Source organism: Bactrocera tryoni, chromosome 4 (assembly GCF_016617805.1).
Source record: "Bactrocera tryoni isolate S06 chromosome 4, CSIRO_BtryS06_freeze2, whole genome shotgun sequence".
In the NCBI taxonomy this organism is placed as follows: domain Eukaryota; kingdom Metazoa; phylum Arthropoda; class Insecta; order Diptera; family Tephritidae; genus Bactrocera; species Bactrocera tryoni.
Genome location: NC_052502.1, coordinates 75728760 through 75754866, shown reverse-complemented (window position 1 = coordinate 75754866; position 26107 = coordinate 75728760). Strand labels below are relative to the sequence as shown.

Below are 26107 nucleotides of genomic sequence, written 5' to 3'. Positions count from 1 at the left end.
TGGGGAGATTTTGCGCGCATCGTGGTTGTGGTGAAGTAGATGGAATTTATTGAAAGCATAACAGAACATGAAGCAGCATTGCGTAAAGAAAAGCAAATAAAATGAAAAAACAAAATATTTTTTAACCAATTGTGTTTAATTAAATAAAAACTTATGAAAAGTAAGCCGTTTAGAAGCTGCTGCTGCTCGGAATTAAACTAAAAATATCTGTATGATTTAAATTGTTGTTGTAAATTGATAAAAGTTTAGCGAAATGTGTGAATAAGCAACCAAAAAATACAAATATGTAACGGGTGTTTCAATAAGAGCGCTACAAAAGTTGTTTTAAATAAAACAAAAACGGTTTGGGATGTCCATGAAATTCTGTAATTCTGTGAAAGTACATGCAGGAATAGAGAATTTCATTGAAATCCCAAAACTGTTTGCCAAAAATAGCAACTGACGTATAAGCACTTAAATGAGGTCGAAAACAAACTCTAAAATATCACAAACAAAAAGTGCATAGCAAATCACACCGCTTATGCTTTATAGCATAATTCCAAAAATAGCCACTTACAACGCGCGCGCTCAGGTTTTACAGTAAAATCTGCTACCGAAAGTGAAAATTCGGAAATTTTTGTGTCTATACCACCAAAAATTAACATATTGAAATAATCTTGCAAGCTCTACGTCTGCACACCAAAAAGCCTATGTTTGTACGTATGTGTCTGTGTATGTGTTTTAGAGAATTCGATCGTGTCAAATTAGTGCTCGCTGCTACTAGTTGTTAGCCACCGCCGCCCGGTCTGCCCTCACTCCGCACACCGCACGCCATAGTCCGTAGTCGGTAAGCTTATTATCGTCACTCTTCAGCTTGTCTACAACGAACTGGGCACACACACAGCGCGATGAGTCACAGCGCTAATGAAATAATCAAAAAGTAAATATGGAAAAAATACTAAAATAAAATCGAGAATACGTAAAATGTGCCCATTACATATTTTTATCACCCGCATCGCTTTTGACGACTGCGTTTGTTGCTTTCAGCTTTCAAGAACTCTGCATTTGAGTTCTGTGCGCTCTCACGCTACGCTCGCTAAGCTGTATGCACTCTCTATATTTGGCGCACTCTCTTGCGCTCCCCATTCTATTTAACACACGTTTCTTTGCAGGGGAACACTTTTAATTTATTGTTGCTGCTTTATTTGGTTGTTATTGTTAGAGTGTGGCACGGTGTGTGGAGTGTGGAGGATGCCTATTTGAGCGTTACGACTTTTTACTCTATACGAATATGCAGATCGGTGGGAAAGCTAATCATGCAGCAGTTACGAGTGTTTACAAAAGCTGAGCACTTAATGTGAAAGTTGTAAGTTGACTTTTAGCAGCAATTCAAGAATGTCTAGCATTCTGCATGCTTGACTTTTGTGGAATACAACATGAAAACCGAACATCTTACATACAGACAAAAAGGGTCCAACGGGTGGCAAGATAGAGATGAGTTGGAGAATATGTGTTGCTTGGAGATAACTTGGAGAAGTATAGGGTCACTGTATGGCTTAAATGGTTGTTGTAAAATGATAAAAGTTTAGCGAAATGTGTGAATAAGCAGTCAAAAAATTAAAAAATTCATATATGTAACGGTTGTTTCAATAAGGGCGCTGCAAATGTTTTTGAAATGAAATAGGTTTGGGATGTCCATGAAATTCTGTGTTTCTGTGAAAGTACGTTCCAGAATAAAGACTTTCATTGATATCCCAAAACTGTTCACTAAAAATAGCAACTGACGTATAAGCACTTAAACGCGGTCGAAAAAAAAACTTTAAAATATCAAAAACAAAAAGTGCATAGCGAATCACACCGCTTATGCTTCATAGCATAATTCCAAAAATAGCCACTTACAACGAAAATAGAACATGAGGGCCGAGCATCTTACATACAGACAAAATAGGTTCAACGGGTGACAAGATGGAGATGAGTTGGAGAATATGTGTTGGTTGGAGATAAATTGGAGAAGTATGGTATCACTAAAAAGCTGAAACAGGTTTGATCGATAAACACGCTGTATTAGAAACACAAAATTTCAAGAAAACTCAAAGTTAATTTTTTTGCATGGCAAAAATTGACACACAAATCTTTCGCGTCGTAAAAATTAATCTGCGAAACATAGACTAATTGGGACTAATTGGCCTGTGGTGGTCAAACTTCACACGAACATAAAAAAAGCTTGAACTAATCTAGAAAAAAGTGTCTCGATTTGGTTTGCGCGCTGCTTATTTGGACCTGTCCGGTTCAAATTTGATCTCAAATATAATACTGTCAAATACATCTAAGATTATGAGAAAGCATTTAAATCATATTAAGCTTCTTTGTGAAATTCAGTTTTTGTACTCTAATGTGCTTGGAAACAAGCGATGAAGAAATAGGAGTTGTTCGTTCCCACGACAGTCGGGTCTACGTAACCAGAACGGACCTGACTTTACATATATCCGGCCAAGGACTGTGAACTCGGCAGATTTCTGCCGCTACAACAACGACAGGAGTTGTCTAGCTAGCCTCATGGCGATGAAACTATTCTTCAACTTTATAAGACCAAAAAAATGTAGATCGCTGTCACCGCATAGCTTTCGGATGAACCTCAGAAAGAGACATAATGGCTTTACCAACTTAAATTGAGAACTTCACACGTTTAAAGTTACAACTGAATATTTTATGGAATTTTATAAAAGTCTTTAACATATTTTTATACCCTGAGCAAGGTATATTAAGTTGCCACGAAGTTTCTTACACCCAGAGTGATACGTCGGAGATACCATATATTCTACATAATAGTAATATAATAAATATAAATGATCAGCGTGACGGTCTGAGTCGGTCTAGCAATGTCCGTCTATCTGCATATACTCGAACGAGTCTCTCAGTTTGTGAGATAACGATCTGAAATTTCATCCTTCATTCATCTTATACAAAATTAACGATCAAAGAGATTCTTAAAAACTTTCAAAATAGGATCCTTCTGCGTCAATGCAGCGCTGCCAGCGCGATTTTCAAGCATTGAAGGCGTCACGGAAGGCATTCTCCGGAATAGACTTGAGAACCGAGGTGCATGCTGCTTGAATCCCCTTTCATCGGCTTTTTCAGGCAAGGAAGCAAAGTCCGGGGGCCACCCTGTATAGTTGTCATATAAATTGCTCGATCAAAATCAATATGAAGATCTTTTTACAACCTTTCAAGCTATAAGAAATGCCCCTGGAAGGGTATTTTAGCTTCCCTCAATCGAAGTTAAGTTTTTTTTGTTCTTGTTGAATTTTATGATTTCGATAAAACACCAAAATAAGGCCGAGGTTACAGCGAAAAGTATCACCTCACAGTCGGTTACTCACCACTTGATTGTGTTCGAGAAATATATTTAATTGCTGAGTATTTTGTCTACACAATTATCATATGGTGTAATACAAACGTAGAGCAAAGTTTCACACCAGTGTCAAGGTCGTTAGATCATGCAAAATAACTGGTAAGTCAAGTACAATACAGGATAAGCAGCGGCAACTCACTGATATACATATATACATAAGTATGTATGTAAACAACATTTTCGCTGGCAATAAAAATATTTGAAAATCCAAAAATATATATAGCACCCACTGTAGTCATCTCTATCTAAATTCTGCTATGCAAATCGCTTGTCTGCAGTTGACAAGCAAAGCCAACGGTTTATCTTAATGTTTACCACCACTTTTTATCGTCGGCAAACGAGTATTTTACATTGGCACTCAAAGTACACAACTGATAAAATGGAAATGCAACAATATTATTACAAGCATAGTGCAAATATCTAGTAAATAAATACACTTTTAGTTAAATTAGTATATAAAATCACAAATACAACATACTATATACGAGTATGCACATATAAACAAGCACGTCACACATTCACACTTTCAATGAGTATGACCACATTTTTGTCGCTAAAATAACGCCACCTTTCCAAGAAGCTTAGTCATCTGTGAGAGCTGAAAGCTGCGTCCCCTTTTATTTTAGGAATTAATACAAGTATACATATACAAATTTGCAATTATTCAAAAAATATAAAAACGAAGTAAAGAAGTAAGCATTACAAAATTTATTTGCATAAAAAATGGAAAACAACAAAAAGTTAAGCTGCTGGTTGTAAAGGACAGCGGGAAAAAAGAAAACAAAACATAATTTGTGGCGAGTATAAACAAAACGACAACAAATGACAGTGACGCCGCGCTAAGAGTTTATCAATGTCAATGGGGATGAGTGCAGAGTGTACTGGCCAGAGTGAAGCAAGCTTGGAAATAGTGAGAAAGCATAAAAGTACATATTTTTATGCCCTAAAGTTCTATGGTTAACTTGTAGTTGATAATTATCTAAGTATACATAAAGCTATAAATAGTTCATTTTTAGTAAGCATGTTCACACCTATAGCTTTTTAAAGACTGGCGAGCTGTGATGATAAGAAAATTACCATTTTAACTAAGCGCCTAAGTGTAGGCAACATTTTGTGTTATATTGAAAGGGTTATATGCACTTGCAGTTCAGAGAAAACGCGTTTTTTTGGATTTCTTTTGAAAAGTCATTTTATTTAATTATTAAATAAAAACAATGTACATACTTTTGCAGAATTTATTGCAATTTATTCATTTGAGATATATGTTGAAAAATTTGGTTCTACTTTTTCCCCGTAGCCGATCTTCAGGGGAACCTCTGTTGGTGGTTGGAAAGGTTTCAGCTTAAAATTATTTTATAATCAAAAATCAATCAAAAAATTCCTATGATTATAGCTGAAAACAGGTGATGGTTGAAGAACTGCTCACAATATTGATTTTTGGACAAAAAAAAAAATAGTTTTTTGTGAAAAATTTACATTTCAAAATGGCTTAAAAATCAAAAATTATTAAGAAAACAAAAATTTTGATACCTTCGATCATTATAGGACATATATATTGGGTAGTCGAAAAAGTCTTTTCGTATTTTGTCAATAGATGTCGTAGCAGTCGTATATCTCCGGTGAAAAGGTGAGATTTTAAGCTTCACCTAACCAAAAATAAATTCGGGGAAGTTGAAAAAAAGTTATAGCTGTTCAAATCTGAGTGAAAATAATGAAGAAATTCGCTATATTTTGAAATTTTTGTATCAAAATAGAAGAATGCCACGCAAGCCACCAATGAAATTTATGAAGTTTACGGAGACGATGCTGTATCAGTTCGTGTAGCACAACAATGGTTCGCTCGCTTCCGTTCTAGAAATTTAGATTTACACTGACGAAAGTTTCAGACTGATGGGATAATATCTCTAGCGGAAAAATAGCAAAAAGTGGTCGACCAAAATGATACATATTTGTTTATTTATTTATTATTATAAGTATACAAAAAATATATTTTAAATTTTGATTAGAAATACGAAAAGACTTTTTCGACTACCCAAAAATTCCCGAAACAACTTCCAATGCTTGCAGAAAATTCTTAAATATATGTATGTACATTCGCTATATACACAAAAAAATTCGATTCGCAAGCGCATATTACACCCTAAATACTGTCAATCTATGTAAAAACTAATAAATGTGATATTTTCAGCTTTGCGCCAAAATGTAGGCAACAATTCACATAAAAAATACATAAAAATATGTTCAGAGTTTAGCGGAATCGGGTTTTGGGCTGTCTAAAGTAATCTTAATTAATCAGGAATTACGAATACACGTTTAGTTTTTTACAAAGAGATCATTGATCGAAAATACTTTGAAATCGGAAACTATGCAAGGCGCGAAATTCCGATACATAGCTGTTACTTATTTGAGTATTATACATTTTTCCGGAGAGCGATTCTCATCAAAGAATTTTTTTTCATCAAAGAAAATTTTAAAATACTTGCATTTTGCTGCCAAAACTCTATTAGATATCTGACTGAATTTGATTAACATATTTAATGCCTTTTCTCGCTTCAACGCCCACTGTTCGCACAAGATTGTCAGCACCCCGCTTTCATATGCAAAATTAATATGCCATAAATTATAGCTTCGTATGTGTCAGGTTTTTTGTTTTTGCTATTTTCAATTTGTCTCTAATACCAACACACCGCCATATAAGGCTTCCCCATTCAATATTTTGATTTGTAGGTCTCGTTATGCGCTTACATGGCAGACGCACGTACGAACCTAAATGTGTGTGCGCAATCGAATGCCGCAAAACTGTCAGTCAGCCACAGGCAGCCAGTCATTGATGATAAGTAGACATTACTGCATGACCGCAAAATTATCTAACGACTTATATGAGTGCGTTGAGCATGCAATAAAAAAATTTCTGAATGGCATAATAAAAAATTCCAAACATACACAAGCTGAAGAATTGTCAGATTGATGGGAAAATGACGCGTCACGTAACCGCTTCCAAATAAATTTTCACTTTCTGTTGCAGGTTTTTTTTATTATTTCAATTTCTTGTATTTGTTATTTTTAGCAGCACTTCCAATGGTCAGCATTTGTTTGGGTTTGGCGGCAGCGGCGGCGGCCAGAATGGTGTTGCGCTTCGACACATATCCGCTTGTTGGCATTATAAACAAAAGCCGCGCCTATTTCTGCTTTCGCTCTCGATTTCATGCAGCGCGGCACACGCTGATACTCCCATACATACATACATACATATGTACATATGTATGTACATACATTGTTTAGACTAAGCGCATTTATAGTCACGTGTGTCTGTGCGTTTACGCGCCTCCTAAATGCCATTAATCTAATCACTTAATAGAATCAAATAGATTTTTCTAAAGCTGCGAGGCGGCGCCGTCAAAATGCCATGCGTTGTACAATATATAATTTACTTCGATGAAATTTGTCTCGTGATGACGTCACGTGACACGTCATTGCACTATGAAATCACAGTGCTTACGCGAGGGGTTTTAGTAAGTGTCATTGCATGCCAGAAAGAAAGTGGAAACAAAGGCAAAATGCTGTCGGAATACATTGTATACATAACATCTACTTGTACTTATACATATATGTATGTATGTATGTACATGTAGGTAATAGTGGGTGTTGCGTTGAACTGTGCTGATTCTGATGATTCAGTTGAATCATCGGCGCATTCGGCGAAAGCGATCAAATAGTTTCAGACAGCTAAACACATCAAGCTGATTAGTTCTCGTGTGTAGTGCGAAGGTTGCAGTAACGGAAGTTTTGCGAAAAGAGTTACTGAAGTAAATAGAAATATATTACAGAAAACTGTTGCCAACAATAATACTACAATCTATTAATTTATAGAAAATTGGAATAAATAATATTGCAATATAATATACATATGTAAATGAAAAAAAAAAAAATTAAAATATAAATAATTAAATATAAGGAAATCAAATATATACACATAATTACCGAAAAGTAATTATATAATAGAAAAAGTTATAAAACAAATGAAAGGTTTCTAAAATTAATTAATAAATTTTAATTTTTTTAATTAAATTATTATTTTTTTTAATTAAATAATAAAATTGTATAATAAAATAAAAAAAGGTAAATTTTAATAAAAAAATTAATTAATTAAGTAACATAATTAAAAAAACATTAAAAATTATAATTATATAAAGTTATTTAACTAAATAAATAATTAAATATAAAGAAATCAAAATATATACAAATAATTACCGGAAAGTAATTATATAATTAAACAAGTTATTAAACAAATGAAAAGTTTTTAAAATTAATTATAAATTTTTTTTTTAATTATATTAATTTTTTAAATGACATAATAAAAGTTCAATTTTAATAAAAAATTAATTAACATAATTAAAAGAAAAACACTAAAAATTATAATTATAAAAAGTTATTTAAGTAAATAAAATTCAGTAAATTGTATAAAAGTGCAAAAAATAATTATAAAATAATATGAATGCCAAAAAAATTAAAATGTAATTAATAAAATATAAATAAATCCAACACAGAAGAATATTTACAGAAAATTAATTAACTAATTGAAAAAATTAACAAATATTAAAAGGATTTGTTTTGATAAAATTTAATAAAAAGAAATATGAATAATGAGTTACAAAATTTAATAAATAAAAGCAGATGGAAAAATTTTAACTCAAAAAAAGATTAATGAAAATCAAATAATTAATTACAATAATTATATTTGACAAAAATTTGTTGCGCAGTTCGATATATAAGACCAGATGCCAACATTTTGATTCAAAAAAGTACTTAATTCTTTTTGATAATTACTTAAAAAAACATTTAATTGTACTAAAAAGTAATTAATAAAAAAAATTAAAATCAATAGTTTGTTAAAATTTTATTAAAAAAAATATTTATTGAAAATTATTGTAATTAATTACAATAATTACATATATTTGAGCAAAATTTATTGCGCGTTTTAATAAAAAAAATGAATTAAACAATTTTATGATAAGTAAAAACATGTATTTATTTAGGTATTCATTTTCAAAGAAAGTATTCAATTACTTAATGAAAATTATTTAATAAAAATATAAAATATGTAATCTGCTAAAATTTAATAAAAATAAATACAAAAAAAAGTATTATTGAAAATTAAAATAATTATATTTGACATTTTATTAAAAAACAGATTTTAAAAATTGTATGATAAGTAAAAACAAGTATTTAATTACTTTTGATAATTTCAAAGAAAGAATTTATTAAAAATAAATAAAAATGATTATCGTAAATTAAAATAATTATATTTGACAACAATTTATTGCGCATTTTAATTAAAAAAATATATTTAAAAAATATTTAATTACTTAATTAAAATTAATTAATAAAAAATTAAATATGTAATCTGCTAAAATTTAATAAAAAATAAATAAAAAAATGTTTATTGAAAATTAAAGTAATTAATTACGCTAATTATTTGTCAAAAAATTATTGCGCATTTTTAATGCTTTTTATATAAATTTTGTTTTTATTTATACAATTCTTCTGTTTGCTCATTCAATGAATCCCCCGAACGTCTCGCAGCATGACATAATATTCAAAAATATTGTGTTTGGCAAGAAAGGAAAATTACAAAAATAAAAAATATAAATTTATTAGACAAAAACTATGAACAACAATGCTGATTTGGCTGATGTGCGGAGGCAGACAGGTGGTTATGCAAGAAAAATAAGCAGCTGAGTGAATAAAACCACAAAAAACAACAAATAAAATAACAATTTAATAATTTAAGACGAAAAAAAAACAAATAAAGTGGACAGTGAGAAACAAAAGAGGACGTAAAAACTGCAATTTGAATTACAACTGTAATAAAAACCAAATAAAACTGTCGCAGGGATGTGAAAACAATTTAAATGTGCCAATAAATACACTTAAATGTGGAATATATAAAGAAAATTTACTGTAATTTCTTAGAAAAATACATAGCGTTGAGTGAAATTTTCTTTTTATAGTCGTGTGTTTACTTGAGAGCTTAAAATCGAAAATGTGTAATTTTTTGAAAACGAAAACGCCTACGAGAAACGCCAATATTTGTTATTTTCTCCAGTGAAAAAGCTTAAAGCCTCTTCGAAAACATAAAGTGAACTTATAAAAACAGCAGCAGCAGTTGCGAAAGTGATATAAAAACACGAAAAAACACAGCAATAAAATTTAAAAAAATATAAAAAATTAAAATTAAATTACAATTTTTCAAAAAATTTAGAAAATTTAAAATTTTAAAAAATAAAATTAAAAAAATTAAATTATAATAATTAAGAAAAATTAATTAAATTAAATCAAATTATTAAGTAATTATTGTGAAATTAGTAAAAATCGTGATCCCTGAATAAAAAAAAATTGAAAAATTCACTCTTAAGTGAAAAACAGATTTATAAAAAATTATGCAAAAATAATTAGGAACAAATTCTTTTTAGAATGATAAGATTTCTATTTAAAAATAAAATTTTAATTTACAAAAATTCAGGGTTTTAATTAATTATATTAAAATCTGAAAAATAATTAAATTATTATAATTAAAAAAATAAATTAATTACATTAAATCAAATTATTAAGTAATTTTTGTGAATATTAGTAAAAATCATGTACATAGTAAAAAAACTGAATAAAAAAAAATTGAAAAACTCACTCTTAAGTAAAAAAATACGTTTTATAGAAAATTATGCAAAGATAATTAGAAGCAAAAAAATTTTAGAATGATAAGACTTCTATTTAAAAAAAAAACTTAATTTAAAATATTCGGAATATTAAAAATATATTTTTTTTCTTACTACAGCACGCCAAATTTTAGCAAACACGCAAAGCAATAAAAATTTATAAATTTTCCAAAAAGTGAGAGAAAATACAAAAATTGAGTGCACATTTTTCTATACAAATATCAGTGCTGACCAAAACAACAACTGCATTTGAGTCTAATTTTCGCGTGGTGAAATAAAAACGAAAGCAAAATGCCTGTTTTTCATACGAAAACAATTGAGAGCATTTTAGATCCTGTAGCTCAACAGGTGAGTTGGAAATATGACTATAGAAAATTATTAAAGTATTATAAAAAGTTATTATATAAATTAATTTTTTTTAATTAAAAAAATCAATAAATTTTTGAAAATGAATGACTTTTGAAAATTATTAAGGTATTATAAAAATTTATTGGATTAATTCATTTTTTGAAAAATTTTAAGTTTTTAAGATCCAAAAAAAAATTTAATTCAATGAATATATTTATTCTTTGCTTAGAGATGGCATTGAAATAACTGGGGTTATAAATAACGAAAATCTAAAATATTTTTTTAAAAAATATTTTTTTAATTTTAAGTTCTAATTCAAAATAATTTTCAAATTTCTAATACCAGATATCAAAAATCAAATTTTAAGCCTAAAATCGTATTAAAACTTTATAAATGTGAGGATTTTTGAAAATTAAATTTTTAATCCCAAAAATGGAGCTGAAAATCAAAAATGTAAATTTGATTTTTAATACAAAATTTTTTAATTATGTTAAAGGATTTTTTTCCAAAAATTTACTGAAAATTTGCTATAATTTTGAAGCTGATTAACAAAAGTGATTTATTTACTAGTTTTTCGTTAAATTTTCTATTTTATTGTTGCCATTTTCACACTGTTTTCGAAACACTGCGCCTCTTCCACTGTCACACAGTAGCTGCACTTGCCTAGATCGCTTATTTACATTACTCACACATATTAGATTACTCAGCCACATTAACTGTCACATGAGAATTTACGCCAGCTGGGAATTGAGTTGAATTAATTGAATAAAATACATTATACATACTACATATACATATGTATGTAAGTTTTGCATTTTTTTATTTTTTTTACTTTTTTTTATTTTTAAATTTTTTTAATTTTTCTATTTTTTTTAATTTTTAATTTTTTTTTCAAAATCGATTTACAATTATTTTTGCAAAAACAAAACTTTTGCTTTTTTTAATTTCCGAACTCATTTGACAATTTGAATGAAAATGGGCCACTTATTTCCAATCTATGCATAATATAATATACATATGTATGGTATGTGTTGTATTTTTTTTAATACTTTTTTGTTTCATTTTATAAATTCGAAATTATTTGCCAATTTGAATGAAAATTGCCAGCTTATTCAATCTTTCTGGGCGGCTCTCATTTTAATTGAGATTCGTTAAAGATTATTGAAAACCAATAAATATTTGTCGCTTGTCTCCCAACTCAATGCTCCAATGATGAAAATTACATTGGAAGTCAATTTAAGCTACACTACTCGCCCACTTCATTGCCAGAATTCGACCAACTAAACGATCACTTGTTTGCCTACGCTTGTGAGTAGGAAAGCAGCAGCTCTACCCATTTGTTTACATTTGCTACACCATACTAGTGGCAGAAGCGAAAAGCGCCGGCAAATGCAAAACCACACATTTGTACATGCAAACATAGAAGAGCAAATGAACTGCTAGAAGTTGCCAAAAAGGTCAGAGAAACAGCCACATACACAACACACAGGGTTGTATCAGCGTGTGCTTTATGGTTGTTGAATATTTCAGCTTCTGCACATATTTCTCCAGCATATGTGTTGTACTATTTTTATATGCTTGCGCAAAGCTATTTTTAAGAAGAAAATATGAAGAAAAAACAACAAGAAAAAAAACAAACGAAGTTTGTTTGCCATGTAGAAACCGCATGCGGTGTGAGCGGGCAGGTGAAACTTGAACCAGATGTGTGCCAGTTGATATAGCAGACAAAGAGTTTGAAAAAAAAGTGTAGTGTTGTTGTGTAATTCTTGGTAATTATTTTTTAGAAATCTTAAATTTATCTCTGGCTGCTGTTGATTACAATTATTGTTTTTGTTTTTTCTTACTTGGCGCAATATTTTTGGCTGAGATATGAGCAGAAAACCGCAAAGCTCATCGTATGTCAAAAATTTGACATTAATGGCTTGGCAGCAAACAACTGTTGCTTAAAACTGCCAACCATTACAGTTTCTATTGATTTAATTTTGTTTGCTTTACTGCGTGTGTTTCGAAAAGTCAACAAATGGCGCCTACGCAATGACGTCACATAAAAAACATATATAGATTAAATATAGCAATCAAAGCAACATAATGACGAGTAAAAACTGAAATAACAAAAACAAATGAAATCAGCAGTTAATAAAATAACAACAAAAAAAAATGCAAAAACAGGACCATAAAAAAAATACAAAAACAGTACAACAAAAAAAAAAAATAATTACAAAAGCAAGCAACAACAAAAAAATATTACAAGAACGAGTAAGGAAGAGCTAAGTTCGAGTATAACCGAACATTCCATACTCTTACAATTTGCAAAGATTAAAGCCAGGGAAGTACCTTTTGGTACATAAGGCTTGTCAGTTATGTGGGGTCTAGGACGAGTTTTCAGCCATTTTTTTTCTTTCTGAGCACAAATATGCACGATTATAAAAAAAAAACACGTTCTCTGAACTTCATTAAGATATAAAGTCACCCGGAATTTTGGAAATCTTAATTTTAGGTACAGGGTTTGTCCGGAAAGTAATAGGACTGAGTCGATTTAAAAAAAATTATTGAACCAATCGTTACAATTCTTTAAAAACTTTCAAAATAGACTCCTTCTGCGTCGATGCGGCAGTCCAGCGCGATTTCCAAGCATTGAAGGCGCCAAGGAAGGCATTCTCGAGTTGATACGTACAACCGTTAGATGAACGAAACTATTATACTCTGTAGCAGCATGTTGCAAGGGTATAAAAACAAGCAACAACAAAAAAAATATTACAAAAACAAACAACAACATAATTATAAATAACTGAATGTGCGTTAGCGAGTAAGAGAACCGTAAACCGGCAACTTAACACACACCATAAATGTCAGGCAAAACGACAACAATACGCAACAGCAAAAACCTGCCGCATTCATTCACTCGTTGCTTCATTCAATTGTATTTTATTTTTTCTATCGTTTTCACGCCGTAAAAACGCCCACCACCTGGAATCGAGCAGTGGCAACTTGCTAGCCAGCTGAACGCCCGCGCTTGCCATCACTAAACCGCCGTGGCGGCGCTTTGCGGCAACCGTTTATAGTAAACTCCAAGCGTTGGAGCGAAAAAATGCGCGTAGGTCAAGTGATTGTGACCGCCAAATGTGGTCGGTCGGCCGATCGCACCGCACAAAACTGTTGTCCACACCTGTTGTTCCGAATCCGCGACATTCGGTATATCATTGACAGACGGGTATACGCCGATGGCAGTTCCGCGATTATTACCAATTACGGTTATGCATAATTAACAAGTTCTGGCAGCAAATGTTATTTTAATATCTAACACTTTTCTGAATTCTATACGAAATCTGTTTATAACCATTTAGGGTAACTTCAATTTGCTGCGCGGTATTATCATAATTTTGGTTCAGTTTTTGTTTGGGAAAAAATACCAAAAAAAGGAAGATAAATAATAAATTTCGGGGTTATGTTTGCACAACTTTGTTAAAAACTTCCATAAATTGGTGGAATTTTTTGGTGATGACAGCAATATGGTTGTTATATAATGAACCTATATTTAGCTTTGCAAAATATGAAATTTGAAAAAAATAGTAATAATCATCGATTAGTCAACTATGTATGAGTTTAAAGCCATCTTTAAGACAGTATTGCGGAATGGTACGGCACAGCTAAAGGCGACATCTCTTCATTTTTCATACAAACTTCCGATAAACGTAAAATATTTAAAAAGTCCTTGGCCTTCAAACTTTTTGACTTCCAGTTGAAATATTTCTATAAAGCACTTCAGCAATTTCGCGACAGGTTCAAGACGATTTGTCGATAGCTCATATCCAACTAGAAGAGTTTTTTTATCTGGCTTTGCAAAGGACTGTACATAGTAGTCTAAGTGTGATCGCCCGTCATCTGGAGGGAACAGTCATCTAACCTAACCTTACACTTTTCATATCATTTCATTCAACGACAAACGCTTTTATGTACTTCTCAATCGGTTAAAAAATTTACCAAGCCAATCTATAAATACATGCCAGGTACTAGAAAAACAGCTATTGGTTACCCTTAATGCTTGTGCTCTTTCTCTTTGGCTTCATGCATCCTGACTTGACATAACAAGAATGACCCGAACTAGAACGAACCCGTATTCTTTAACGTTCAAAAACTATTACTAACATCTTAAGGTTCAATTATAGGCACCATAAACATAACCATATAAAAAGCTGATCGGAACAACTTTACGGGCAAGACTGTTTCCAATTAGTGGTGCTTGGATTTTAGTTATGACTTATGGTATGGTATGTCATCTATAATTGAACCTTTATTCTTTCGAAAGTTTTACATATTCACACTATTATGTAGAACAGCAGCAATCTCTCTTGAAATAAAAGAAAAGTCTTATTCTAAGACCACAAATACTAACTGTGGATTTTTTTGGGTCGGGGTTTTCTCTAGTGTTTGATAGGCATTTGGTTTGGATTCTAATAAGAGGTGGGTGCATGGATATTTACTACTGTCCTAATCGTTCACACGAGAGTCGGGTCTAAGTAACCGGAAGGAATACTGATTTTCATGCGGCCAAGGACTGCCAACTCGGCACCATTCCCCCAAATTACTTCAAGTATGTTTACTGCCGCTACAAAAACAAACTATTTTCAAAATAAAATTAACGAAAAAAACGAATTCGCTAAATTTAAAAAAAAGCTTAAAGAAAGTATGTCGACGATATATGGTGCCTACTACAGTATCCAATCAATCTCTGTGTTTAAATAAAAAAAACAATTATGCAATTTTTTTAGTTAAAAAAAAAAATGTTTGAAAAAATCTTGCTTACCGTTTCGTTTTGTAGAAAACTCCACTCCTGAATTATGCAGAGAAAATTGCTTGATTGTTGATAATTCCGCTTTTTACTCCTTTTATACATTTTAAGCAGTTTTTATCACTATTATCACTATTTTTAAATGAAAGCACTTTTTCACTCAACTTTTTTCATTTATTTTAATTTTTTAATTAAAAATGGGCACTTATAAACACTTAACATATGATTTTTTTATACTGACTTTTATTTTAATTTTATTTTTTCTTTAATTTTTTTTACTCTAAACTTATTATTTTAGCAAAATATTGACTTTAATTTTTTTATTTGTATTTTTTTTAATTTTTTACTTTAAATATAACAATTTTTATAAATTTTTTTTATAAAAACAATGATTTTTATATTTTTCTTTAAAATTATTTTATTTTATTTTCTAATTTTTTCACTCTTAACTTATTATTTTTGAAAAATATAGACATTTATTTTTTTTTATTAATTTACTTTTATTTTCTACTTAAAATAAAGCACTTTTAACACATTTTTTTTTTAGCATTTACATTTATTTTTTTAATTAATTTATTTTCATTTTTTACTTAAAATAAAGCACTTTTTTAACACATTTTTTATTAGAAAAATATTGATATTTATTTTTTCTTAAATTTATTTTATTTATTACTTAAAATTAAACACTTAAAAACACTTTCCTCTTATTATAATTTTCTTTTTTATTACAAATTAGACACTAATTTATTTTATTTAACTAATTTTTTTATTTTTATTTTTTTACTTTTATTGTTTTTTTACTTAAAAGACCACATAACATATAACTTTTTAAAAATATTGACATTTTTCATTTTTATTTAATTCATCACGCGTATTTTAAAATTAAAAAACTTTTTCCTTAACTAATTTTTTAATTTTTTTTAAATAAGATACGATTTACACACTTTTCACTATTTACTTTTGAAACACTTTGCCATTATTGACTTCTTCTACATTGAATAAATTTTCACAGATTTTACTCACTTTTTATCACTATAATTTGAAAATGAAATCACTATATAATTTTATTTTATTTTTTATTTTCTTGATATTGTTTTTGTATATATTTATTTTAATTAATTTATTTTTTATTCATTATTATTTCTATATGTTTTATTATTATATTTTATTTTCTATTTATTTACAATTGTTTTGTTTATTTATTACATTTTATTTTTTTATGCTTTATTTTTTGTATTTGATTTTCCATTTTTATTTTATTTATTATATTTTATTTTCTATTTACTTATAATATTTTTATTTATTTATTATTTTTATTTCATTTTAATTAAACTCTTTTAGCCATGTTTCACTTTTCATTTTTAACACTTTTTAATATTTTTCACTTCACGAATATTGCAATTTTCCAATAAAGCACTTTAAAGTTACACACACCATTATTAAGTTGCAGCAGTTACCACTAATTGTTGCTGCTGAAAAAAAGAAAAAAAATATTTTTTGTTGTAAAGAAAATTTTTTTTTGTAATTAAAGTCATAAAAGTAATTTCAGTATTTTTTTTTGTAAATTCAAAATGAAAATAGTATTTGATAGCTGTTATTATGGAATTACATCGTCATTACCCTAATTAAATTGATCCATATTTTTTCATTATCTACGAATTTTGCTCTTATTCCTATTTTTGCGCACAATCGTAATTTTTCTTAATAAAATCAGTGCACTTTTTACGCACCCACATTTTCCAACACACTTTTCCACCCTTCACACCACACACCATTTTACTGCATACCTTGTTGCTGATATACAAATGTATGTATATACATACATACATATGTATGTATATTTAAAAGTATTCTACGTGTTTTTCATAAATTAGTTTGACATTGGCACACACACACCCAAACATACATACATACATACACATGTACCTACATCTGAATCAATTGAATAGCATCCATACAAACCTTGAAATTAAATATTTTTCATTTTATAAGTGAAATGTTTATACTACAATACAAAGTGGAGCAGAGCTACTAGCTACATACATACTTATTTCGATATGTAAAGGGTGTTTTTTAGAGGTATAGAAATTTCATTTCAAATAAAATAGATTTTTTTAGTTGAGCGCCAGGTTTATATGGATCAGTCCGAGTCAAATTTGATCTTGAGTGCAGATACTCGGTTGACAGTTGTTTTTTCTAAGCACTATAGCACTAAAATGAACACCCTATATAAATATATATTGATATATGTATATATAAAGTTTTATAAACATTTTAATATATTTTTGCTCGTAATACATGCATATGTACCTACTTATATATGTATATGTGCACAAAACATGAAAAAAAATTCAACCACCCATACATACTTGTGAAACAAAATTTGGCTAAATCAAAAGTCATGTAATTGCCAAAGGCAATATTTGCTTATTTGGAGCAGAACTAATTTCGCGCAAAACAAAAACCAAAAATTAAAATTAAAAAATTGTCGAATTATATTTAATGTGTTTGGGTGTAAAAAACTTTTTTCGACTAAAATCATGTGGCTTATTTAATTTATTAGTGATTTTGTTATTTTTAGAAGTTTTTATGACTTCTAAATGTCATAAATTGTTTTGTTTCTATTTTCAAAGTTTTCAATGTGTTGTTTTAAGGAAGGTGCTGTTTTACTTGCGCCTCAAAACTTTCTCAAACATTGATGACTAATAGGCGAAACCGTAGGATTTGTTAGTTTTTGTAGTCATAAATCTTTACGGATACTTTGGCATCACCGCCCACCATGCGACGAACACACACACACACACATCTACTTTGTTATTTATATTTTTACCATATACCAAAGCACATACATATGTAATGTGAAATAAAAAAATAAAAATACAAAAAACGAAAAAAAATTAAAAAAATAAGAATAAAAACATTATAATACAATAAAAATAAATGTATAATAAAAAATAAAAGAAAATTATGATGTATTATTAAAAAAATAATACAACATTGAATAAAAATTATTTAGAAAATAACATAAAATTAAATCGTTCTGATATTTATACATATATACATATTTACATACATATACATATGTATAACTAACTCAATTAGTTTTATGTGTTACAAACAACATATTGCCAGAGTATAAAATTAGAAATTTAAATTATTAAAAGTTAAATTAATTTTTTAAATAAAATAAAAAAAATATTATTTAATTTATTAAATTTAATTATTAAATTTATTTTTATAATTAAATAAAAATTTATGAATTATAAAAGTAATTAATTATTTAAATTAAAAATTAATTAAAATAAAAAAGTAAAATAAAAATATTTGGAAAATAATTCAAAAGGAAATCTAAATAAAAATTAGAAAAATTTAATCAACATAAAAACTGGCAAGAAATTTATAAATTAAAATTAAAATTAATTTAAATAAAAAGCAAAATAAAAAAATTTAGAAAATTAATTAAATATACTTTTTAAATGTAAATTTAAATAAAAAATTAGAAAAAAATTTAATCAATGTAAAAAATTACCAAAAAAAAATTTGCTAAATTAAAATTTAAAAACATACAAAAAAATTTAATCAATCTAAAAATATCAAAAAATTCCTTAATTAAAACTAAAAATTAATTAATATGATTAACTAATATAAATTTTGTATTATACAATAAGCAAAACAAATTGTTCGTTAGTTTATTTTATGTTAACTAGTTACAATGGCATTGAAAAAACAAAAAAAAACTAATATAAAAAGTAAAATAAAAATATTTGGAAAATTAATTAATTAATGTACTTCATTAAAATGTTAATATAAATAAAAAAATTAGAAAAAATTAGAAAAAAATTATTAATTAAAATTAAAAATTAATTTAAATAATAATTAAATTAAAAAAATGGAAAATTAATTAATTAATATAAGTCCTTAAAATGTAAATTTAAATTAAATATTAGAAAAAAATTAATCAACGTAAAAAATTACAAAAAAATGTGCTTAATTAAAATTAATAATTAATTAATTCAAATTAAAAAAAATACAAAAAAATTAAATAAATCTAAAAATATCAAAAAAACATCAATTAAAAATAAAAATTAATTAATACCATTAATTAAAATGAAAAGTAAAATAAAAAAATTTAAAAAATTAAGAAAAAACAATTTATTAACTAACAAGAAACTAAATAAAATTGGAAAACCCTACAAAAATTATAATATATATATACAATTGAAAGAGAAGATTTCCGCTATGACTAAGTTGGCATTTTGCCAATTTTTTTTTTTCGTTGTTCAATTTGGTTCAAATAATTATACTTTTTTCTAACGCACTACAACAACCTGTAGACAGAGGTGTAGTAAGTGACAACAAACAGATTTTCAAACATGGATACATATAATTTTGTGAAATTAATTAATTGTAAAAATTATTTGACAAAATTTCTTCACTTATTCCGTACGTCTAGAATTTCAAAAGTTCTATGAAATCAAATCTAAATTTTTTAAGGCTTTTGTAATTATTTTTAACATTTTTTATCCTATCTAATTGAAAATTTTCAACACATGCCTTCTCTCCCTCCCCGCAGGTCTCTCGCCTCGTCATCTTACACGAGGAAGCCGAAGATGGCAACGCCATGCCCGATCTCAGTAGACCCGTGCAGGTGGTATCGGTAGCTGTGGCGAATCTAGTCAAAGTCGGACGCGAGACTATCAACAGTTCGGACGATAAGATCTTGAAGCAGGAGATGCCGGCATCATTGCAGCGCGTCGAGACTGCCTCGCAGTTACTGGAGGAGGCTTCCGATATGTTACGAGCCGATCCCTATTCGGGACCAGCGCGTAAAAAACTGATTGAGGGAAGTCGCGGTATACTGCAAGGCACCTCCTCGCTGCTGCTCTGCTTCGACGAGTCCGAGGTACGTAAGATCGTGCAGGAATGCAAGCGGGTGCTCGACTATTTGGCCATTGCCGAAGTGATAAATACCATGGAAGATTTGGTGCAATTTCTCAAGGATCTTTCGCCGTGTCTGAGCAAGGTCTCGCGCGAGGTTGGCGCACGTGAGAAGGAGCTGACACATCAGGTGCATAGCGAGATTTTGGTGCGTTGCTTGGAGCAAGTGAAAATATTAGCGCCCATACTCATCTGCAGCATGAAAGTCTACATACACATTGTCGAGCAGCAGGGTAAGGGCACGGAAGAGGCGGCCGAGAATCGCAACTACTTAGCGTCGCGCATGAGCGATGAAATACAAGAAATCATACGCGTACTTCAGCTCACCACTTACGACGAGGATACCAGCGAGCTAGACAATCTAACGGTGCTTAAAAAGCTCAGCAATGCCATCAATAATAAGTCTGAGTTGGCCAACGATTGGCTATCGAATCCTTATGCACTCAAAGGCGGTGTTGGCGAAAAGGCGTTACGACAGATAATCGATAATGCGAACGAAATCTCAGAGCGCTGCTTGCCGCAAGACGCATACCCTATCAGACGTTTGGCGGACGAGATTGGCGCTATGACAAACAGCCTGTGCGAACTTCGTCAAGACGGCAAGGGCACTTCGCCGCAGGCCGAATCCTTGGCGCGCGCAATACGCGGCAAACTGGGCGACCTGCAATCACTGGTGCGCAACGCCGTCGTGGGCGTTGACAAAGCGGGCTTACAACAGACCGCGCACACAATACAAGGACGCTTAGAACAGGCGGTTAAGTGGTTGCAACATCCCGAGATCAACGACGGCGGTTTGGGTGAGCGCGCCGTGAATCTAATTGTGGAGGAAGGACGTAAAGTTGCCGAGGGCTGTCCGGGTCATCAGAAGGCGGAAATCATGCAACTCTGCGATGAGGTCGAACTTCTCAAGCGTCAAGCGGCGGGCAACACACCCGCCGCTAAGGAGGCTGCCAAGCAGCTAACACACAAATTGCATGAGTTGAAGGCCGCCGTACAGAATGCATTGGTTAATCGTATTGTGCAAGACTTCATGGACGTCAGTACGCCACTAAAGCAGTTCACCGAAGCGGTTATGTTGCCCGAAGGCACGCCCGGACGTGAGCAAAACTTCAACCAGAAGTCGAACAATTTACAAGCGTTTAGCGATCGCGCATCGAAGACGTCCCGCATGGTGGCGGCTGGCGGCGCTTGCGGTAATAAGAAAATCGCCGAAATCTTGCTTTCCTCGGCCACGCAAGTGGACTCAATGACACCGCAACTCGTGAATGCGGGCCGCATACGCATGAACTACCCCGCCAGCAAGGCAGCCGATGAGCATTTGCAGAACTTGAAACAACAATACGCCGACACCGTGTTGCGCATGCGCACGCTCTGCGACCAGGCCACCGACCCGAGCGAATTTATTAAAACCTCTGAGGAGCACATGCAAATGTATGCAAAATTGTGCGAGGATGCAATCGTGGCTAAGCAGCCACAAAAGATGGTGGACAACACATCGAATATAGCGCGCTTAATCAATCGCGTGCTGCTCGTCGCCAAACAGGAGGCGGACAATTCAGAGGATCCGGTGTTCACGCAAAATCTGAACGCGGCCGCAAATAGGCTGGAGAGCTCGCTGCCCGCGATGGTGGGCGATGCGAAACGCGTGGCCACCAACATCAATGACCCAGCCGCAGCGCACGCATGGAAGTCATCATTCCAAAGGGTGAGTAATGTAGAAAATCGCAACGAAATATGTAAATAAATAAATGTGCCGTTTATTTTACAGTTGCTCGGCGATGTGCGCGAAGTGCGTTCAGCCATTGCACCATCACCGCCACCACTGCCTACAACACTGCCACCACCGATACCAGAACTCAGCGCACTGCATATCTCCAACCAAAACGGTGCGTATAAAAGTATGCTTAAACGAGTTTCGGTGCGTTATTAATTTTCAATTTCTTCTACAACAGCCGAACGCGCACCACCACGTCCACCATTGCCACGCGAAGGTCTAGTACCCGCACGGCCACCACCGCCAGAGACCGACGATGAGGACGAGGGTGTTTTCCGCACAATGCCACATGCCAACCAGCCAATTTTGGTATGCACTTATATACTCTGGCGCCAAACTCGAACTAATCTACTCCGCACATTATTTTACAGATCGCCGCGCGCGGCCTGCACCAAGAAGTACGTCAATGGTCGTCAAAGGACAATGAGATCATTGCCGCAGCGAAGCGTATGGCCATACTGATGGCACGTCTTAGCGAGCTGGTGCTCTCCGATTCGCGTGGCAGCAAGCGTGAGTTGATCGCCACGGCTAAAAAGATCGCCGAAGCGTCCGAGGATGTGACAAGACTGGCGAAGGAGCTTGCACGCCAGTGCACAGATCGACGCATACGTACCAATCTGCTGCAAGTCTGCGAGCGCATACCAACCATTGGCACTCAGTTGAAGATTTTGTCGACAGTCAAGGCGACCATGTTGGGCGCTCAGGGTTCAGATGAGGATCGTGAGGCGACGGAGATGTTGGTGGGCAATGCACAAAATCTGATGCAGAGCGTAAGTGTAGCGCAAGCTAAATGTGCCGATTTTTCCATTATTTATGTTATTTTTTTGTGAACTTTTGCAGGTCAAGGAGACAGTGCGCGCTGCTGAGGGCGCTAGCATAAAAATCCGCTCAGATCAAACCAGCAATCGCCTACAATGGGTGCGACGTCAGCCGTGGTATCAATATTAGATGGATTTTGACGTGCCACCTGATTTATTTTTATGCCTTTAAGTGCCCCATATTTTTTAAAATCGATCAAATATCGCCAATTTTTAAATGTATTAGTTTTAAAAGTAATAATTTATAAATATAACCATTTTTTTAATTTACCAAAATTACAACGAACAAATTTGCTTTAACACTAGTATTTTACTTGCGACTTGTTGCCTAAGCTTTTGGTGTTCTAACCGTTTGCATAGAATTTATTTGAAAATTGAGGAAATAATGATAAATTAATTTCTACTAAATTAAATATATATAAAAAAAAAATATTAAAAAAAAACAAATACATGCAAAAAAAATTATCAATTTTTGTTTGACTTTGTATATAGCAATATAAAGTAGGTAAACATTGTTTCACAATAATAAAAATGTAACATTACAAAAATGGAATTCATTTTGCCACAAAATCGGCCACCTTTAGATTGCGTTCATACATAAGTAGTACATATGTACATATTCTCAAAATGTGCCTCTGGCGACAAGATTTCTTACCGAACTGTTATCCAAGAAAGTTTTTTACACAGTACAATTTGAAAATCGAATCGAAAATAAATTTGAACGCAAACTTCAATTACCCAATAAATAAATTGACAAATATTTATGTATGTTTTAACTATTTTTTGTTTTTGCTTTGTACACAAAATATTTGAATTTTAACCGCATATTCCAATTTATTGAGCTAATTCGTTATTATATTTTGTTTTGGTTGTCAAAATTCATGCTTCGACGCACAGCATGCATTCGTAATGCAATATACATACAAACATACATGTTTGAACATGCTCGTGCACGTTTGCATATTCGCGCATGTATGTACATATGTATAAAACTGCATGTCACAAGTCAAAACGCAATTTTCCACCAATATTCATGATATTACAATAACAATAACAAAATAATAATAGACAAGAAATATTTGTACAACATTTTGGACAAGGCGCATTGGCAAAAACATGACCTGTCGGAAATGTGCAACACAAATACATCGTGTACATACTAATGTTTGGTATAAATGCTATTTGAATTTTAAAAAGTCGTTTAATTTGCTATCGAATCAGCCCTAAAAGTATACTAAACCGAAATTGCTTTGAATTTACTCACACGCAAACCATTCACAATTATTTGACTATTAGTTTGATTGCCACTGTACACAAAATGACATTTGCGTTTGACGTTTATTTAAATGACAGCTAACGAAATTCACGCGCTTTTTTATTTTTATAATTTTTTGTTTTTGAATGTGAGGATTCTTTAAAACAAATATGGACAACTAATGCTGACCAATGCATTTGGTGGCTTTAGTGAATTACAGTATTTAATTAAATCGTAAATGTATGGCAATTTGTAACTTCCGCGTGAAAATTGCTATACACACTTCAATATACAAAAGCTGCTTTATCTTATCTAGCCACACACATGCATTTTACCATATTTGCATATACGGATCCACCTGTAAACGTTATAAAAGTTAGGCGACCTGCAAGGTCAAATTTTTTAAAAGATGTGTAGGGTACAATAACGTTCTAAAGAAAATAATTGTACCATACAGACATACATACATAGTATATAACTGCCGCTCTGCTCAATCATGTATTTTTGTATTTTCCAGCCAGACTTGGAGGTAACGGGTTTGCGACAAATTACTAGCCAGCCAAGGACCGTCGTTTGAGTACAACGCGAAATCAGTTCAGCAAACATAAAATTCATCTATGTACATATTTTTTAAATGCATGCATTAACTTTAGTTCTTATTCACCAAAGGCAGCTTTAGTAATTTTGTTATACAATTGGATGAATTTAATTCTACTTAAATAGTAATATTTTGTTCATGTTTTTAATATGGTTATTATTTTCTTCTATGAACTATTAAACAAATTAAATATTCTGCTCCACTGTTTCTTTGTTTGTTTTTATATTTTTTCAACCATGTCTGTCTATTTCGGTTTACCCATTGTATTTAATTAAATTATAAACAATGCATTTACCTTAAATAACTGCATATAGGTTCGTTTTCTTTTTCCGCAACAACAGGAACTACTGGTTGCACTAAGGTTTTTAACTTATTCTTTTTAATTCATTAAATTCACATTTGCATTATTGCGCCGTTTAAACAACATTTTTCGCCTCACGCGGAATACGATGTGATATTACATTCGCCGGCATATAGCCAGTTTCGCCCAAATGGTGGATGCTAACATTACCAGATGGTCTAATAGTTAGCCATGTAATCGAACCATGGTTAATATTGATGCGTAACCATGCTTCAGGTGGCAGTTGCAATGCTCTGCATACGAAATAACGTATAACATTAGCGTGACCAATGATCAACGTATGGGAATCATGCTCTTGATCGGGAGCGGCGCGATGGAAATAACGTCTGAAAGCCGCTTCAATGCGTGCGCCGTCTTGGAAGAAATGCTGCTAAAATTAAATGAACATAACGGAGAGAATTCTATATAATTAAAAAATTATATGTTATATTTAACTGAGTGGAACTCACAAATTTCTCGGGACGCCAATGTGAGATAGGCGGTTGTGGTGCTATGGGTGCACCTTCACGTAAGTAAGGGCAGTGTCTCACTTTTTCAGGGTCATACTCAATTTCTTTAAGTATCATCTCCGAAGTTTCTTGTGCCCTAGTCATGGTCGACACGATAATCTTATCCCACTTAATGCCCAGCTCGTGCAAACGTTGTCCTGTATATTTTGCTTGTAATTTACCCAATTCGGTAAGGTGGTGGTCTTTGTCATGTTTGCCATTATCCAAGTATTGACCATGTCGTATAAGCACTATATGGCGTGTCGCTTTCACGCGCATTTTTTCCAACTCGTTATTGTAACGATTCTCCTCTTGTGGCGAAGCATTTTTAACCGGTCGCACACAACTTTTGGGCTCGCGAAAGTCCCAATTGGTGTCCCAGAGTGCACCTTCGCTAACCGGGGTACTGTAGACTGGCAAGGAATTCTGCACTAGGTTTTCGGGTTCGCGCAAAAGTTGGTAATAGTAAGCCGATAAACCTGCGCCTGTACCAACGACAATACTGCTTATAATACGTAAATTCTTCAACGTAGCCATAATTTCACGCTTTCAGAGAAAATTGTTGAAATGAGATAACTGTGGCCACCAGAAGAATTTGCAATTAATGAACTGACAGCGCGGAAAAAACGTAAAC

General features: G+C 31.8%; 2 protein-coding genes across 5 annotated transcripts; one reads left to right on the top strand and one right to left on the bottom strand.

Annotated features, from left to right (window-relative positions):
- Positions 1–23192, top strand: LOC120774144 (vinculin). Of its 3 annotated transcripts, none has more exons than XM_040103541.1 (7): positions 1–35; positions 10224–10452; positions 19815–21884; positions 21948–22065; positions 22132–22262; positions 22325–22723; positions 22794–23192. In XM_040103541.1, exons 2-7 carry the CDS (start codon positions 10396–10398, stop codon positions 22899–22901), a joined length of 2883 nt encoding a protein of 960 aa, XP_039959475.1. In that variant the 5' UTR covers positions 1–35; positions 10224–10395; the 3' UTR covers positions 22902–23192. The 3 variants fall into 3 exon arrangements, with proteins under 3 accessions (XP_039959475.1, XP_039959474.1, XP_039959476.1); XM_040103540.1 differs by lacking the exon at positions 1–35 and adding an exon at positions 7099–7197; XM_040103542.1 differs by lacking the exon at positions 1–35 and adding an exon at positions 9016–9101.
- A 1635-nt stretch (positions 23193–24827) lies between these two features.
- On the bottom strand, positions 24828–26080 carry LOC120774155 (serine/threonine-protein phosphatase Pgam5, mitochondrial). 2 transcript variants are annotated; one of them, XM_040103564.1, is made up of 2 exons: positions 25435–26080; positions 24828–25355 (listed from the first exon to the last, which is right to left on the bottom strand). In XM_040103564.1, the coding sequence occupies exons 1-2, from the start codon at positions 26008–26010 to the stop codon at positions 25041–25043; spliced, it is 891 nt and encodes a 296-aa protein (XP_039959498.1). In that variant the 5' UTR covers positions 26011–26080; the 3' UTR covers positions 24828–25040. The 2 variants fall into 2 exon arrangements, with proteins under 2 accessions (XP_039959498.1, XP_039959499.1); XM_040103565.1 differs by having other exon boundaries at positions 24828–25352; positions 25435–26079.
- Positions 26081–26107: the final 27 nt, after the last annotated feature.

Excerpts from the sequence above, each read along its gene's own strand:
- LOC120774144 (XM_040103541.1), top strand. The coding sequence starts at position 10,396 with ATGCCTGTTTTTCATACGAAAACAATTGAGAGCATTTTAGATCCTGTA. Across the intron at positions 21,885-21,947 it reads GGAAGTCATCATTCCAAAGG|TTGCTCGGCGATGTGCGCGA; the intron begins GTGAGTAATGTA and ends TTTATTTTACAG. Across the intron at positions 22,263-22,324 it reads ATGCCAACCAGCCAATTTTG|ATCGCCGCGCGCGGCCTGCA; the intron begins GTATGCACTTAT and ends ATTATTTTACAG.
- LOC120774155 (XM_040103564.1), bottom strand. The coding sequence starts at position 26,010 with ATGGCTACGTTGAAGAATTTACGTATTATAAGCAGTATTGTCGTTGGT. Across the intron at positions 25,356-25,434 it reads ATTGGCGTCCCGAGAAATTT|CAGCATTTCTTCCAAGACGG; the intron begins GTGAGTTCCACT and ends ATTTAATTTTAG.